The 16,756-nt window shown below is 42.7% G+C and overlaps 1 protein-coding gene across 2 annotated transcripts in view; it reads right to left on the bottom strand.

The window, feature by feature from the left end:
* Nucleotides 1-16,756, bottom strand: part of MACF1 (microtubule-actin crosslinking factor 1) — a 407,350-nt gene that overhangs the window by 247,681 nt on the left and 142,913 nt on the right. For both annotated transcript variants that reach the window (XM_025361749.1, XM_025361739.1), the window contains exon 2: nt 8,893-8,954. In XM_025361749.1, coding sequence (XP_025217534.1) covers nt 8,893-8,954 — 62 coding nt within the window. The remainder of the gene's footprint in view (nt 1-8,892; nt 8,955-16,756) is intronic.

Raw genomic sequence — 16,756 nt, 5'->3', positions numbered from 1 at the left:
TTTTGTATCTTTAATAGAGACAAGGTTTCGCCATGTTGGCCAGGCTGGTCTTGAACTCCTTGTCTCAAGTGATCCACCCACCTCAGCCTCCCAAAGTGCTGGGATTACAGACATGAGTCACTGTACCCGGCCTCCATTTTTTAAAGATTAACTTAAAGCTATGAAAAAATAAACAGCTTTCCTCAATTTCTGAGTGGCTTTAACAAAGGGAATAAATTACACTTCAGTGCTTGGAATCCTAATCTGAGCTCAAAGGGACTTTAAAGATTACTTAACTCTAATACCTTTAGTTTACAGATGAGAAAACCATTGCCTAGAGAAGCTAAATAACTTGTGTAAGATCATTTAGCTGGAAAGTATCAGAGCTGAGCCTAGAACATTGTCCCCTGACTCCCCTAACAAGGCTTCTATGATGCTTGGAGGGTCAAAATGACAGATTATCAACAATTTTAAATAATAAGAGTACCCTCCTCCCCACCATACATCCATACATACACAAAAAAGACCAAGGGTTGTCACATAGTATCCTTTTTTTTTTTTGAGATGGAGTCTCGCTCTGTCACCCAGGCTGGAGTACAGTGGTGTGATCTCAGCTCACTAAAACCTCTGCCTCCCGGGTTCAAGCGATTCTCTTGCCTCAGCCTCCCAAATAGCTGGTATTACAGGCATGCGTCACCACACCCAGCTAATTTTTGCATTTTTAGTAGAGACGGGGTTTCACCATGTCAGTAAGGCTGGTCTCGAACACCTGACGTCAAGTGATCCACCCACCTTGGCCTCCCAAAGTGCTGATATTACAGGTGTGAGCCACTGCGCCTGGCCTCATAGTATTGACACCTGCCAAAAACTTGATCTAGAAACCTTTCCTCTAAACAATTAAAAGGAAATGTAAGCAGCCCAATTTCCTTGACTCAGGCTATGTTGAAGAGCAATATATAGGTCAGAGGAGAAAGTTTTAAAGAGAAAAGCATGTTATTTACTCTCTCCTACACTTATTAAAAGATACAGGGAAAGGGAAAGTGAGCCTAGTAATTTCAGATAGATTTCTGAATGGCAAATCTCCAAACTGTAAAAACTGAAACCCATATTGATTCATTGGCCAAATCTGTCTTCAAGGAAAAGCCCAACACTAAAAAAAAAAAAAAAGATTATAGTTGTCCTAGACTTCTTTACTCTGGAAAGAACTATGCTTAAATGCAGGGAATAAAAGTAGCAGCTGGGAATCCCTGTTTGAGAGCGGGGGTGGGAGGGGAACAAAGTGTGAGGTTCTTTGCATGTAAGAATTTTTATCGTATCTCTGTTTTGAGAATTCCCTAAATTGTGAGGAATCTAACAGTGGTACTGGTCAACCCGGATTAACAGCTTCTCTAAGAATGTGGATGATTCTAAAATCCACAGGCTGGGCGTGGTGGTTCATGCCTGTAATCCCAGCACTTTGGGAGGCCAAGGTGGGCGGATCACCTGAGGTCAGGAATTCAAGACCAGCCTGACCAACACGAAGAAACCCCATCTCTACTAAAAACACAAAATTAGCCAGGCGTGGTGGTACATGCCTGTAATCCCAGCTACTTGGGAGGCTGAGGCAGGAGAATCGCTTGAACCCGGGTGGCAGAAGTTGCAGTGAGCCAAGATCGCGCCATTGCACGCCAGCCTGGGCAAAGAGCAAAACTCCGTCTCAAAAAAATAAAATAAAATCCACAAAACGTAGCTTTACTTTCATAGGCAGGCACTTAAGCATAGGGAATAGAAAATCCAGAGTAAAGCCCAAGTCCAAATGTAGGCCCAAATGTAGGCCTGACAAGCATTTAGAGTGAAATTAAGCCCTAAAAAAATCAGGTCCAGGCAAAGACAGCCACAAACCACTATCATATAGTCACACATAGGCAACAAAGGCAACACTCCTTTCCTCAGCATCTAACCAGCACTATACTTTGTCAATTTCTTAAACTACACTGCCAGTCTCATTCTGATATTTCCCACAGACATGAATAAGCAAAAAGGTATGAAGTTCCACCCAGTGATTAGGGAGTCAGTGAATTGACTCATGTAGCCAAAACAGAGGCTGTATAGGAGAGAATACCTGGAATCAGTGCTACCCTGTATTCAACTAGAGAGTCTCAAACAGAAATAGAGAAATTTTAAGTGGGCCAGGTGTGGTGGCTCACGCCTGTAATCCTAGCACTTGGGGAGGCCAAAGCAGGAAGATTCCTTGAGCACAGGAGTTTGAGACCAGCCTAGGGAACATAGGGAGACCTTGTCTCTTGAAACAGAAAGACAGAAAGAAAGACGGATGGACGGACGGATGGACAGATGGAAGGAAGGAAGGAAGGAAGGAAGGAAGGAAGGAGGGAGGGAGGGAGGGAGGGAGGGAGGGAGGGAGGGAAGGAAGGAAGGAAGGAAGGAAGGAAGGAAGGAAGGAAGGAAGGAAGGAAGGAAGGAAGGAAGGAAAGAAGGAAGAAGGGAAGGGTTGTCAGTGTCACTAAAAATTTGAAAACGTTTGCTGGTATATACGGAAATTTTATCTAAAATTCCAGGAAAGCCAGGGGCTTCTAGATTGCGTATACAAAAATGGAAAGAGCTGCTCTATCTGCTAGATTAAATATTGGGCTTTTCCTTTGTAACTACTAACCCCTGAAGTCAACAGGAACTGACCAGAAAAGCATTTTTCTCCCTCCTAAGGAGTTCATACATACTTTCATGTTCTCTTTAGGGGAATACACTTCATCAGCTACCAGCACCCAGAGATACAGCATAAGTAATTTAAATAAGACCTCATTTAGAAACCTAGATTTCTCTTTTTGATGGTTCTGGTATATAAGCAGAACTCTTATATATGTATGTTTACATTCTAAATTAGGTTGTTTATTTCAGATGCTTACATCTTTAACAAATCTCTTTTAAGATTGGATCAGAAGTGTTCTCAATAAGGAATAATTAATTTGCTTATCCCAAAGTAAGCTGTTTCCCAAAAGGTTACCAGGGAATCCAAGAGATTTCAAGATCAACTAAATCTAGAAGTTGGAAGACCTGGTTTGTGGTTTTATTTATTTATTTATTTGAGACAGAGTCTTGCTCTGTCACCCATGCTGGAGTGCAGTGGCACAATCTCAGCTCACTGCAACCTCCACCTCCCGGGTTCAATCGACTCTCCTGCCTCAGCCTCCCAAAATAGCTGGGATTACAGGCGCCAGCCACCACACCCAGCTAATTTTTGTATTTTTAGTAGAGATGGGGTTTCACCATGTTGGCCTGGCTGGTCTGGAACTCCTGACCTCAAGTGATCCACCCCTCTCAGTCTCCCAGAGTGGTGGGATTACAGGCATGAACCACCATGCCAGGCCACCTGGTTGGTTTTGTCCTTACGTTGGTCTACCTGCCGAAGATGACATTAATCTGGGGTGTACTTGGGGAGCAAAGCAAAGGATGCTTGAGTTGCAAAAAACAAATCTCAATCCCTAATTCTCAGCCCAAAATTCAAATAATTCCAATTTAGAGCAATAACTCTGAATAGCAGTGAATCTCTCTCTGAAATATCCCAAGATAAGCAAACGTTGTTGAAACTGTAAGGCTGGGGGCCTGAGAAGAGATGAAAAATAGCCAAGGATTTAAGTAAAGCTTTGGCTGGCCTCCAGTTTCTAACAATGCTATGATGTGTTCCTCTAGCTTCTCCCTCCCTGAGCCTCCTGTCATCACACAGCACTGAGGCAGAGGTCCAACAGGCAGCATCAGCTACAAACAGGCAGCAAGGAGCCAGAGCACTGGAATTCAACTACAAAGTTCAGGGGACAAGCTCAAGGCAGGATTGACTCAGTTCCTCCAACTGTTAGAGACAAGGTATGAAAGAATCAGCTGCCAGCATAGTTAGCAGAAAGAACAAGTAATTTTGATCAGAAGACTCATGACTGACTGATCCTTAGCTCCATCCCTCACTAGCTGTATCATTTTGGCAAAGTCACTTCACTCCTCTAATTCTCATTTTTCCCTAGCTGTTAAAATTGAGAGGATAAAACACCTTTACCTACTTCAAGGTTATTATAAGGATTAAGACAGGTAAGAATGTGCTTCATAAGCTATAAACACTATTGAAATATTAGTTACTCAAGGTAACAAGTACTTATTGGATACTTCTCATGTGCTATGTGCAGCACTTAACAGAGAAAGTAGCATACTACAATCCCAGTCCTCAATGAGTACTGTAACAGAGAACACCGGTGAGTGAACACACAGGCATCTCTTCAAGGCAGTCTGATATAGAGATGGAGTTGCAATTGATTTAATCTGAGGAACAGAGGTCAGAATCTCAGGAAGGTGACACTGGAGCTGGGCCTAGAAGGTGAAGTGGGTGATGACCAGGCAGAGGAGGCTGGGACGTGCATTCTAGGGAGAGAAATAAATAAGCAAGGGGGTGTGAAAGTACACAGTGTTTAGGGAGCAGTGAGTTGTCTCATGTGGCTACAGCGCGATACAAAAAACAGAGTGCTTAGAAATGAAGCTGGACAGGTGGGTTGGAAATGCTGCAAAGTGCTCTATGTCATGACAGAATTACGTGACATCAAACTCTAGAGGCAACTAGTAGCCATAGAAGAAATTTACAAAAGGAAATCACGGTTGGACGCGGTGGCTCACGCCTGTAATCTCATGACTTTGGAAGGCTGAGGCAGGCAGATCACAAGGCCAGGAGAGCAGCCTGGCCAATACGGTGAAACCCTGTCTCTACTAAAAATACAAAAATACAAAAATTAGCTAGGTTTTGGTGGCACACGCCTGTAGTTCCAGCTACTCGGGAGGCTGAGGCAGGAGAGTTGCTTGAACCCAGGAGGCGGAGGTTGCAGTGAGCTGAGATCGCGCCACTGCACTCCAGCCGGACGACAGAGCAAGACTCCATCTCAAAAAAAAAAAAAAAAAAAAGGAAATTATAATTTCTTTTTCTCCTTACTTCTCTCTCTTTCTTCTTTATCCTAACACTATAAATAGTAAGACACAATATTTGCCCTCAAGTGGTGATATAGCTGAAAGATACACCATGTATATAAACACTCTGGATGCTTTAACAAAAGCACATAAGGAGTACAGTCGGGGCACAAAGAAAGGGTAGTCAGTTCCACATCAGAGAGTCAGGAAAATACTTATTGAAGAGGTGTTAAGTTGGTGTTATCCAGGCAGAACAAACTTGGGGAAGGTATTCCAAGCACAGGGAGTAGAATGAACAAAGATACAGAGTCATAAAATAGCATGGCACACAGTTCAGCAAGAGCTCAAGGTATGAGGGAAACTTGGTGCTATGAGCCTGGAAAGGTAGGCAGCAACCAGAGCCAGTTCTGCATGGGTTAAGAGCACGGTTTCTAGACTTTAGGTTTCCTGAATTTTAAAATTTCAGTTCTGCCTTTTTCTAGCAGCATGACCTTGAACTAATTACTTACCCTCTCGAAGTAATTTATAAAATGGGGATATTAACAGAACCCACAGCATAAGATCACTGAAGGATTAAATGAAATAATCCATGTAAAGGACTTAGTATATAGAATGTCCAATTTAGACTAGGCATGGTGGCTCATGACTGTAATTCCAAGACACTGGGAGGCCAAGGCAGGAGGATTGCTTGAGGTCAGAAGTACAAGACAAGCCTAGGCAACATACCAAGACCCCATCTCTACAAACACACACACACAAATTAGCCAGGCACAGTGGCATGCGCCTATAAACCTAGCTATTTGGGAGGCTGTGGTGGGAGGATCACTTGCGCCCAGGAGTTGGAGGCTGTAGTGAGCTATGATTGTACCACTACACCCTAGCCTGGTAACAGAGCAAACCCTGTCACACACAGATATAGAGAATATGTCTGATTTACAGGAAGTCTTCAAGATACTATTACTACCATTGTTATAATAGAAAACTTTATTAGGAAACTATTATAATGGTCAAGGCAACAGACACAGAGGTCCTGAACAAAAGCAGCGATATGGAGAAGAGAAGACAGATGCATGCAATCTTTCTGAGCTGCAAGTGATTGACTGGACTTGGTAACAAGGGAGAGATTATGGGCAGTACTGAATCAAATAGGTTCCTAACTTGGACAACTAGCTACATGAGTGAAAATATTTAACAATTTAGGGTGTGTTCAATAAAAGCTATGGCTAGGTAACATACAGATGAACGTGTAAAATATACCATGACACACGTCTTTGGCTCAGGCAAGAATCCAAGAAAAGGCTCTATCACTGCCTCCTTATTCAGATTTTGTAGTGTGAAAATCATGCTCACCTGCAGTACCCATTAAACAAGTGGTCCTAAGAAGCCATGTTTGATTTATGTAACCACCTCCTTACCCACGGTCTACTGAACTACAGATGGACAATTGGCCCATGGAGGAAAAGAAGACCTCAGCCCACCAGACTTTCTGTGTTTGTGCATTCAGAATTATGTGGCCTCAGGGGTTTACATCACTGTTTGAGGCACAGCCGCCATGGCTCACTCATAGCAGTAAGAGAAAAGCACAGAAATGAATATAGGAGGTACACAGAAGTAAAATGAAAGAACACAAGGCCCCATAAACAAGAAAGACCTGGGTTGGTCAGGCACGGTGGCTCACGCCTATGATCCCAGCACTTTGGGAGGCTGAGGTGGGCGGATCACCTGAGGTTGGGAGTTCGAGACCAGTCTGACCAATGTGGAGAAACCCCATCCCTACTAAAAATACAAAATTAGCCGGGTGTGGTGGCTCATGCCTGTAATCCCAGCTACTCAGGAGGCTGAGGCAGGAGAATTGCTTGAACCCGGGAGGTGGAGGTTGTGGTGAGCCGAGATTGTGCCATTGCACTCCAGCCTGGGCAACAAGAGTGAAATTCCATCTTAAAAAACAAACAAACAAACAAACACAAGAAAGACCTAGGCAGCACAGTGAGAACCCATCTCTACAAAAAATTTTAAAAATTAGCCAGGTGTGGTAGTGCATGCCTATAGTTCCAGCTACTCAGGAGAATGAGGTGGGAGAATCACTCGAGCCCAGGAGGACTACAGTGAGCTCTGATCTTGCCACTGTACTCAAGCCTGGGCAACAGGGTAAGACTCTGTCTCAAAAAAAAAAAAAAAAAAGAGCGAGAGTAGTTTTCGGATAACTGTTTAGGTTTCATAAAGCCCAGCTGCATCTAGACACCAGATTCTGTGAGATCATCCCATATCCATTTCTACTTGTGTTTCTTTCCATTCCATGCAACAAAACAATCCCAGTGGCTACCATGGATGAGACTGCCCAAAAAGAATACAGAGACAAAACCAAAAAATGGCCAAGGTTAGGATCTTGGGGAACACCAACATGGAAGAGTCAGACAGAGGAAGAAAAGTCAATGAAACAGGTAGAAAAAAAGGCATTCGTAGAGGCAAGAGGTAATTCAGGAAAAAGCAATGTTCTAGAAGTCAATGTAAGAGAGGATTTTAAGGAGTAGACAACAGTATCAAATGCTACAGAGAAATCAAATAAGAGGAAGAAAAAACTAGGCTACTGGATAGGGCAATTAAGGGATCACTGGTGACCTTTCCCAGAGAAGCACTAATTATTATTATAATTCAAAAACTTGCGTTTTCAGATCCTAACTGCCACAGTAGTCATACTGTTTTATCTTTAGGTGAGTCTTTTTTTTTTTTTTTTTGAGACGGAGTCTCGCTCTGTCGCCCAGGCTGGAGTACAGTGGCCGGATCTCAGCTCACTGCAAGCTCCGCCTCCCGGGTTCACGCCATTCTCCTGCCTCAGCCTCCCGAGTAGCTGGGACTACAGGCGCCCGCCACCTCGCCCGGCTAGTTTTCTGTATTTTTTTAGTAGAGACGGGGTTTCACTGTGTCGTCCAGGATGGTCTCGATCTCCTGACCTCGTGATCCGCCCGTCTCGGCCTCCCAAAGTGCTGGGATTACAGGCTTGAGCCACCGCGCCCGGCCTTAGGTGAGTCTTAACATGCCTCTGTTTTGGTTTCTCTTCTATTTAAAATAATAATAATATATTATTATGATATTTATTTATATATCTAATATATAATAATAATAATTATTATTATTATCTTTAGGTGAGTCTTAACATGCCTCTGTTTTGGTTTCTCCTCTATTTAAAATAATAATAATAATGATAATAATAATCTTCACCCAGCCCTAACCATTCTAGAAATATTCTGTATTTTAGACTATCTGGTGGTAAAATTCATGTAAAAATTCATCAAGTTAAACATTTAAGCTTCATGCACTTTAAGAGAAAGAGACAAAATCCCCCTCTATCATCCTTCCATAGTATTCAGATTAAAAAATAAAAATACACTGGGCGAAGTGGCTCACGCCTGTAATCCTAACACTTTAGGAGGCCAAGGTAAGAGGAGCACTTTAGCCCAGGAGTTTGATACCAGACTGGGCAACATAGTGAGACCCCGTCTCTATTTAAAAAATAAATTAATAAATGAAATAAAAAAGAAACAGGCTTATAAAGTAATGTATAAAGCTAGGAGTAAACTGTTCTTTGAATTTTTTAAATCATCCCATGGTATCCTCAACCTCTGCCTCCTGATGTAATGGTAGGTAATACTGTCTTCACCAAGAAGCAGATTAATACAAGTTTCCATGCTATTATGACTATGTTAGTTTTCAAAAAGCTGGGCATGGTGGCTCATGCCTGTAATCCCAGAACTTTGGAGGCTGAGACAGTAGGATTGCTTGAGCCCAGGAGTTTGAGAACAGCCTGAGCAACATGACAAGACCCCTTCTCCATTAAAAAAGGAAAGAGAAAAGAAAAGTCACGCGTATCTTCATAGACTCGAGCACACAGCAAGCAATCTAAACCATCTGAAAGACGGAATGACAGATCCAGATGAGAGCAGTGAGAGGTGCTGGGGCAGCATATATATGAAGGGGTCTTACCTTCATTAAGTGCTTGTTGACCCACTTGGTGAACGTTTTCTTCTGAACCCGGTCCCGTTCATCTGTAAAGAAAATACAGAGAAGGCACTGGCTTAGTGCTACCCAGGTAACAGGTTCCCACACTGCAGCCCTGCCCACACCTATGTTTCTCTAGAACAACTTACCCACATAACTGTGGGACAGTGACTTCTTCTTAGGAAGGTTTGGCCTAGCTGAACTTCCTCTTTGGTCCTGATCACGCTGTCACTTTACAAATTAGACAGAATCATCATGTGCCTCAAAAATCATACCATGGCAAAGTCTCCTCAGCATGATAATTTGAGCAGAGCAGGGTACAGAGTGATTCCCCACTTCTCTCACAACAAGCTTCAAAAAGCCAAAGCCATGATACCACCAACAGATGGGGTGGCCTTGACATTTGGGACACACATATTACAGTGGTTAAATTTCACTCTTCATGTGTTGATCTGCCTGAGTTATGCGCAACTCCCTCCCTCTCCTACCCCAGTAATTTCTTCATTCCAATTTCTTTACCAGCCATTATCAAAACACTCAAACTCTCAAAGCTGCCCAGTTTACCCCCACAGAACATCTCTTCCCTCTCTCCCTTTTCCTGTCATAGCAGCAAACTCCTTTTCTTTCTCCATTTTTTTTACCTCTTTAACAGAAACATGACTATCAATGCTTGACAATGACTGCTCCACAGAGGCCTTATCCTGTAAAGGACTTACTTTCTCCGACTCTTGCCAATTCCCCAGAGCCATTTCTAGACCACTGAGCCATCAGTCCTGGTCCTTTTCTATTTTTGAAAGCCCACACCATCCCCTATATCATCTTATTCAAATCATCCTCACTGTCATGGACCATGCCCCGCAGCCTATCCCCTTCCACATGGCAAATCTACCTTAGCCTTCCCTGATGACTTGGTTCATTTATCATCTCTACATATACGTGAAGACATATGTGACAATGCATCTGTGCCTACTTGGCTCCACGGGCACTCATCTCCAATTCATGTCCAGCCACCACACTGCCACATTTTGGGCCTTATTCCTTCCCCAAATGTACCTATTTAGCACTTAACATTATCAGTCTCTCATACCCTCTCCTAATCATTCTAAACCTTCAGTCACTCCATTCTTATTTTACCCTATTCATTAAGGACATCTACAGCTGGGCATGGTGGTTCACGCCTTGTAATCCCAGCAGTTTGGGAGGCTGAGGCCAGTGGACCACTAGAGCTCAGGAGTTGGAGACCAGCCTGGCCAACATGGTAAAACCCTACCTCTGCTAAAAATATAAAAATTGGCCAGCTGGTGGTGTGCACCTGTAGTCCCAGCTACTCAGGAGGCTGAGGTGAGAGGGTGGGAGGATCGCTCGAACCTGGGAGGCGGAGGTTGCAGTGAGCCGTGATCACACCACTGCACTCCAGCCTGGGTGACAGAGTAAGACACAGTCTCATTAAAAAAAAAAAAAGAACATCTAAAATAATCCCAGTCCATGCTAGACAACATGGTTATGCAATTCAAAGCTTCCCTCACTAATACCCCAGAGACTCTCCCTGCCTAACCACCTACTACTACATTCACCATGACAATCTGCAAACCTAAATTACCACCATTGCCCGCTGCTTGACTCTTCCATATCTTTTCCAAGACAGAGAACATTTCAGAAGAAAGTTGCAGAGGTGGCCGGGCGCAGTGGCTCAAGCCTGTAATCCCAGCACTTTGGGAGGCCGAGATGGGCGGATCACGAGGCCAGGAGATGGAGACCATCCTGGCTAATATGGTGAAACTCCGTCTCTACTAAAAAAAAAAAAAAAAAAAAAAAAAAAATTAGCCGGGCGAGGTGGCGGGCGCCTGTAGTCCCAGCTACTTGGGAGGCTGAGGCAGGAGAATGGCGTGAACCCGGGAGGCGGAGCTTGCAGTGAGCCGAGATCGCGCCACTGCACTCCAGCCTGGGCGACAGCGCGAGACTCCGTCTCAAAAAATAAAATAAAATAAAATAAAAAGTTGCAGAGGTATATAAATCTGGTTCACTAGTAATTCATACAAGCTTCAGCCAGGGTCTCTCTCCCCAGTGCCCAGTTATTTTCTTCTTATTGATCCCCTAGGAAAAGCCAACATACTGCCATTCCAAACAATGTCAATGCTCGTTCTACATGCCAGGTGAATATATTTATCTACTTATTTTTCCTGAGTTTATAGCCATTCAATAAGCACTTCTTATCTTGGCCTCTGTTTTTATCTTCACATCCTTATTTTCAGCCTTGAATCCTTTCTTGCTTTGCAAGGAACAATTTTCTTCCTACTATGAACTACAGCACTAAGGAATGGACCTTAGAAATTATATAGTCTAATTCTTTGCTGACACACAAATCCCTTTGACAACAAAGAATCATAAGTTCACGTTGAAAGGTCTCTACAACTCTCCCATAAATCTACAATATTCTTGATGTTTAAAATTTAGGGTAACAGAGAATTCACTAACAGATGAAGAAAGACAATGTACCAATGTAATAATTCTATAAAATGTCATAATCTGCTTTCCTTATAACTTCTGCCTATTGACTCTCATTTGGGACTGTCAGATGTATTATTATTAGGCCAGGTGCAGTGGCTCATGCCTGTAATCCCAGCACTTTGGGAGGCTGTGGCAGGCAGATCACCTGAGGTTGGAAGTTCAAGACCAGCCTGACCAACATAGTGAAACCCCGTCTCTACTAAAACCACAAAATTAGCTGGGCATGGTGGCGCATGCCTGTAATCCCAGCTACTCGGGAGGCTGAGGCAGGAGAACAGCTTGAACCTGGGAGGCGGAGGTTGCAGGGAGCTGAGACCGTGCCATTGCACTCCAGCTTGGCAACAGGGCGAGACTCCCTCTCAAAAAAAAAAAAAAATAAGTATTATTATTAGACTTAAAAGTTTAATCCATCTTTCAACTGATGGAGTCTTGAAAGTATTTGAAGCCAGGATTCTTATTAGATTTGACCACTGTCATTCCAACATATTTTGATATTTTTAGATGCTGATTTAGTTATCCAACATCATCATCCTTTCCAAGCCCGTGTCATCTGCAGACTGAATCAGAATCAGCTTCCAACTATAGTCTCATCGAAATCACTGACACTTTGCTCATATTACTTATTTTCCCTTCATGGCAGGCTACTTCTCTTCATCTCTCCAAATGGTATTTATTCTTTAAAATCCACCTCATTCATTCACTCATGTATTCTTTTTTTGCTTGTTTTTGAGACAGAGTTTTGCTCTTGTCACCCAGGCTGGAGTGCAATGGTGCGATCTGGGCTCAGTGCAACTCTGCCTCCTGGGTTTCAGAGATTCTCCTGCCTCAGCCTCCAGAGTAGCTGGGATTACAGGTGCCCACCACCACATCAAGCTAATTTTTGTATTTTTAGTAGAGATGGGGTTTCACCATATGGGCCAGGCTGGTCTCAAACTCCTGACCTCAGGTGATCCACCCACGTTGACCTCCCAAAATGCTGGGATTACAGGCACCTGGCCTCATTTAATCTTTAAATAAGAGAAATAACTTCAAAGCCGTTTGATAAGTGCTATAACAGGTAAGCACAGAGTGCTCATGAACATAAGAGGTTAAGCATACCTTGGTAGGGACAGGAAATATGGGGGACTTAATGAAGTTTCCAAGAGGAGTGACTCTATCTAACCTTAAAAGATGAGTATAAGCCAGAAAGAGAAGGGAAGGAACAAAGTTGCTACATAAAGTTATAGCTAATGCAAATTCATGGAGACAAGAAAAAGCTTATGTTCGAAGAACCGCACAGAATTAGGAATAGCTGAAAGACAACTAGGTAGTGGCAAGATAGGATGGTATGAGCAAAATCATGACCTTTCATGACAAGCTTAAGGAACCCGAACTTTATCCTATAGGTAAGCGGAAGCACTGAAAGATTTTGAATTGGAGAATGACATGCTCAGATTTGTGTTTAAGAAAAATTCTGGCTGCCTTTTCTGACAACTCCAATTCTCAATAGTCTCTGTGTCCTCCAAATATCCATGTTACTTACTGGGCTAATCACTCAATCAGCACTTAAATAATTATATAGTGTTCTGAACTTTTAATATGCTTATTCTTACATTACCAGTGAGATCATTAACTCCTCGAAGAGACCATGATTTACATTTTTGTATTTCCCACAACTTGCAACACCTAAAGCTCTACATAGTAAGACCTCAAACATAAAACCACCAGAGAGTGTTCTTAATTGGCCAAGTATGATTAGAAGACTGGCTACAGAAACACACAAAATGAAATCAGAACTGAGTTACCTACAAGAATCCAGTTCAATATACAAAAACCTCAAAACCCTGCCAGGCAAGCTGGCTTATGCCTGTAATCCTAGCACTTTGGGAGGCCGAGGCAGAAGGATCACTTGAGCCTGGGAGTTTGAGGCTGCAGCAAGCTATGATTGTGCCATTGCACTCCAGATGGGACAACAGACTGAGACTCTGTCTGAAAAAACAAAAACACAACATGCCAGTAAGTATCACTTGTGTGCTGATATAAGAAGGCATGGTGGAAAAATTAGAGCTAACTAAAGTTGTGTCCATTACATGTTCACATGATATCAGGCCCACTGTGCTTCACTATATTAATTACCTTCATAGCCAAAAACAGTCTGATTCTAATTTTAAAAATTTTCATTCTGATGACAGAAGTGTTCTTTCTTTTCATAATTTCTTTTTTTATAAAAGCTATGTATATTTGCTGTAATAGGTCAAACAACATACAGATGAAAAAAGAAAAACTGCCAGGCACGGTGGCTCGTGCCTGTAATCCCAGTACTTTGGGAGGCCAAGGCAGGTGGATCACGAGGTCAGGAGATCGAGACCATCCTGGCTAACACGGTGAAACTCCGTCTCTACTAAAAATACAAAAAAAATAGCTGGGCATTGCGGCGTGTGCCTGTAGTCCCAGCTGCTGGGGAGGCTGAAGAAGGAGAATGGCGTGAACTCAGGAGGCGGGGCTTGCAGTGAGCCGAGATCGCACCACTGTACTACAGCCTGGGAGAGAGAGCAAGACTCGGTCTCAAAAAAAAAAAAAAAGAAAAAAAGAAAAAAAAAAAAAAACAAAGAGAAAAGAAAAAGGAAAAAATTAACAGATTTTCTTTTAAACTAGTAAGTACCTTAAAGGAGGTGGAATTCTTCTGGTTTCTTTTTAGTACACTGCCTCATTTCGTTTAGACCTGAATATGTGAGTAGCATGATTCTTTTTAATTTTACTATCCATAGGCGGGGCACGGTAGCTCACACCTGTAATCCCAGCACTTTGGGAGGCCAAGGCAGGTGGATCACGAGGTCAGGCGTTCGAGATCAGCCTGGCCAACATAGTAAAACCCTGTCTCTACTAAAAATACAAAAATTAGCTGGGTGTGGTGGCCTGTAGTCCCAGCTACTCGGGAGGCTGAGGCAGGAGAATTGCTTTAACCTGGGAGGCGGAGGTTGCAGTGAGCCGAGATCACGCCACTGCATTCAAGTTTGGACAACAGTGCAAGACTCCATCTCAAAAAAAAAAAAAAAAAATTACTACCCATAAATTATTCTGCTAATCTACCAAGCCCTTCCATAATGGTAATGTACTAAGGAAACCTGATGGTCTCATACCAATCATGCTTCCAAAAGCTAAAAAGCTGACTTTCAGCTCTGGAGAAAGACATTTAAGTACTTATTGTGAATATAATCATTAAAGGTAACATGATTACAAGCCCTTCCCAAGACTACCTAGCCTGCTTAGAGCTGAGCCATAAGCTCCTCAGAAAAGGGTTTTATAGAATTCCTTTGCCCCTAAGAGCTGGAAGATAATTTTTTAAGATCCTACGTTGGTAAGCCCATCAATTACATGAAAGTTCATTCCTGGTTTAAACTTCAGGATCAAAGAATATTACAGTGCCTAGAGTTTAATAGATCTTAATCTTCAGCAAGGAAATCCAAGAAGCAACCTTAAGAATTACACTGACCTTCAGAATAATAGCTCAGACTCTCAAACTATTTAGTAAGTTTTAGATTGGCTCCTAACACATAAATCCCTAGTTTAACTCCAGGCCTAGCAAAGATCTTTCTGCCTAACATTGCAGGTTAGGCAGAAAGGTAAAACTGAGGTAAAAGTCTCAGAAAGTACCCTTATGTGACAGGAAAACTGGCAAAGAAAAGGCAATATTCATTTTAATGTTCTTTATAATCTCAGCCCCACCAAAGGCTATAAACAAAGAAGTGAGAGCCCATGGCCCACCACCAGCATCTCTACAGAAGTGGAGAACCCAACTGCCCATCTAATTTTCAGATTTAACACTTTAAACCTTATTAATTACTTAGAGGTTACTGAATTAGAAGGCTTAAATTAGAAAAATTTGCTATTTGTTGTTGTTTTGAGACAGGGTCTTATTCTGTTTCCTAGGCTGGAATGCAGTGGCATGATCATAGTTCACCACAACCTCGAACTCCCAGGCTCAAGCGATCCTCCTGCTTCAGCCTCCCAGGTATCTAGGACTATAGGTGCACGCCATTATGTCTGGCTAATTTTTAAATTTTTTGTAGAGACAGTGTGTCAGTATGTTGTCCAGGCTAATCTCAAACTCCTGGCCTCATGTGATCCTCCCGCCTCAGCCTCCCAAAGTGCTGGGATTACAGACATGAGCCACTGTACCCAGCCTAATTAGGATTTAATATTTGTTTCCAACTTTATTGATCTTCATCAACAAAGGTCTTTGAGCATCGTGCTACCAATACCTACCCTAATTTTATTTTAGTTCATTGCCAGAGTTGTCCCTTTTCAGAACCTAAGTCAGTCCTTCTACCTACAATCATCGCTCCTCTTCTCCATGGGAACCTTAATCCAACAATACTCCCTAGTCTGTGTATCTTCAACTGCTCTCTCTCTCCTGGTTCTCTCCTGTTGGCTTCTGAACAAGTATGATGACAACGCTCAGACTCCACTTCCCCACTTCCCATTTATTCCATGTGACCTGGATTCCAGCCCCACACATTCACTGAAACTGCTCTCCCCCTAGTCACCTAATTGCCAACCCAATGGATAGTTTTGAGTTCTATCTCACTTAAACTCTCTGTAGCAGAAGACACTGCTGATCATTCCTTCACCTTTTAAATATCGACTCTCTCTCTTGAATCTGAGACTCCATTCTACCCTAGTTTTCCTCTTCCTCTTTTGGTTGTTTCTTCTCTTCTGTTCATCCCTTAAATGTTACTCATCCTTAGCCCTCTTTTCTTTTCATTCTGTATTACAGCTTCTTCAGATGTCCAAGGACCCAAGAGTCCACTAACGGGTTTTGGAGAAGGAGTGTTCAGGAACCACCTAAAATTACATGCAAAATGTTTTGTGTCGTGTGTGTGTGTGTGTGTGTGTGTGTGTGTGTGTGTGTGTTGGGCGGTGGGGGCAGGGGGATCCATAGCTTTTCAATAAAAATTAAAAATAGCTGTTCTCTACATTCTCCCTTAATGATTTAATGAACATCCATAGTTTCAGTTGTGACCTATACAATGATAATTTCCAAATCTCTATGTTTAGCTGAGGCCTTTACCACTCTCATAGATTCAATGGCCTCCTAAAACTTTCATGCTCATCTCAAACTCAACTTGTCTAAAACTGAAGTCTTCTTTTCTCTTTGCTTCCAACAGATATCCCTGCTGTAATCCACCCTTCTCAGTGGTGTCAGCAACCTTTCTGACAAGTTTGATCTTGTAACTGTCCACCTTAAAATCTTTCAGTGAGCCCTTATTCGCCCAATATTATTAACAGTTGACATTTAGGCTGGGTGCGGTGGCTCCCACCTGTAATCCCAGCACTTTGGGAGGCGGAAGCAGGCGGATCA

The sequence above is a fragment of the Theropithecus gelada genome, chromosome 1 (assembly GCF_003255815.1).
Source record: "Theropithecus gelada isolate Dixy chromosome 1, Tgel_1.0, whole genome shotgun sequence".
In the NCBI taxonomy this organism is placed as follows: Eukaryota; Metazoa; Chordata; class Mammalia; order Primates; family Cercopithecidae; genus Theropithecus; species Theropithecus gelada.
The sequence above is the reverse complement of the archived record's forward strand: the minus strand, read 5'-3'. Positions and strand labels throughout refer to the sequence as shown.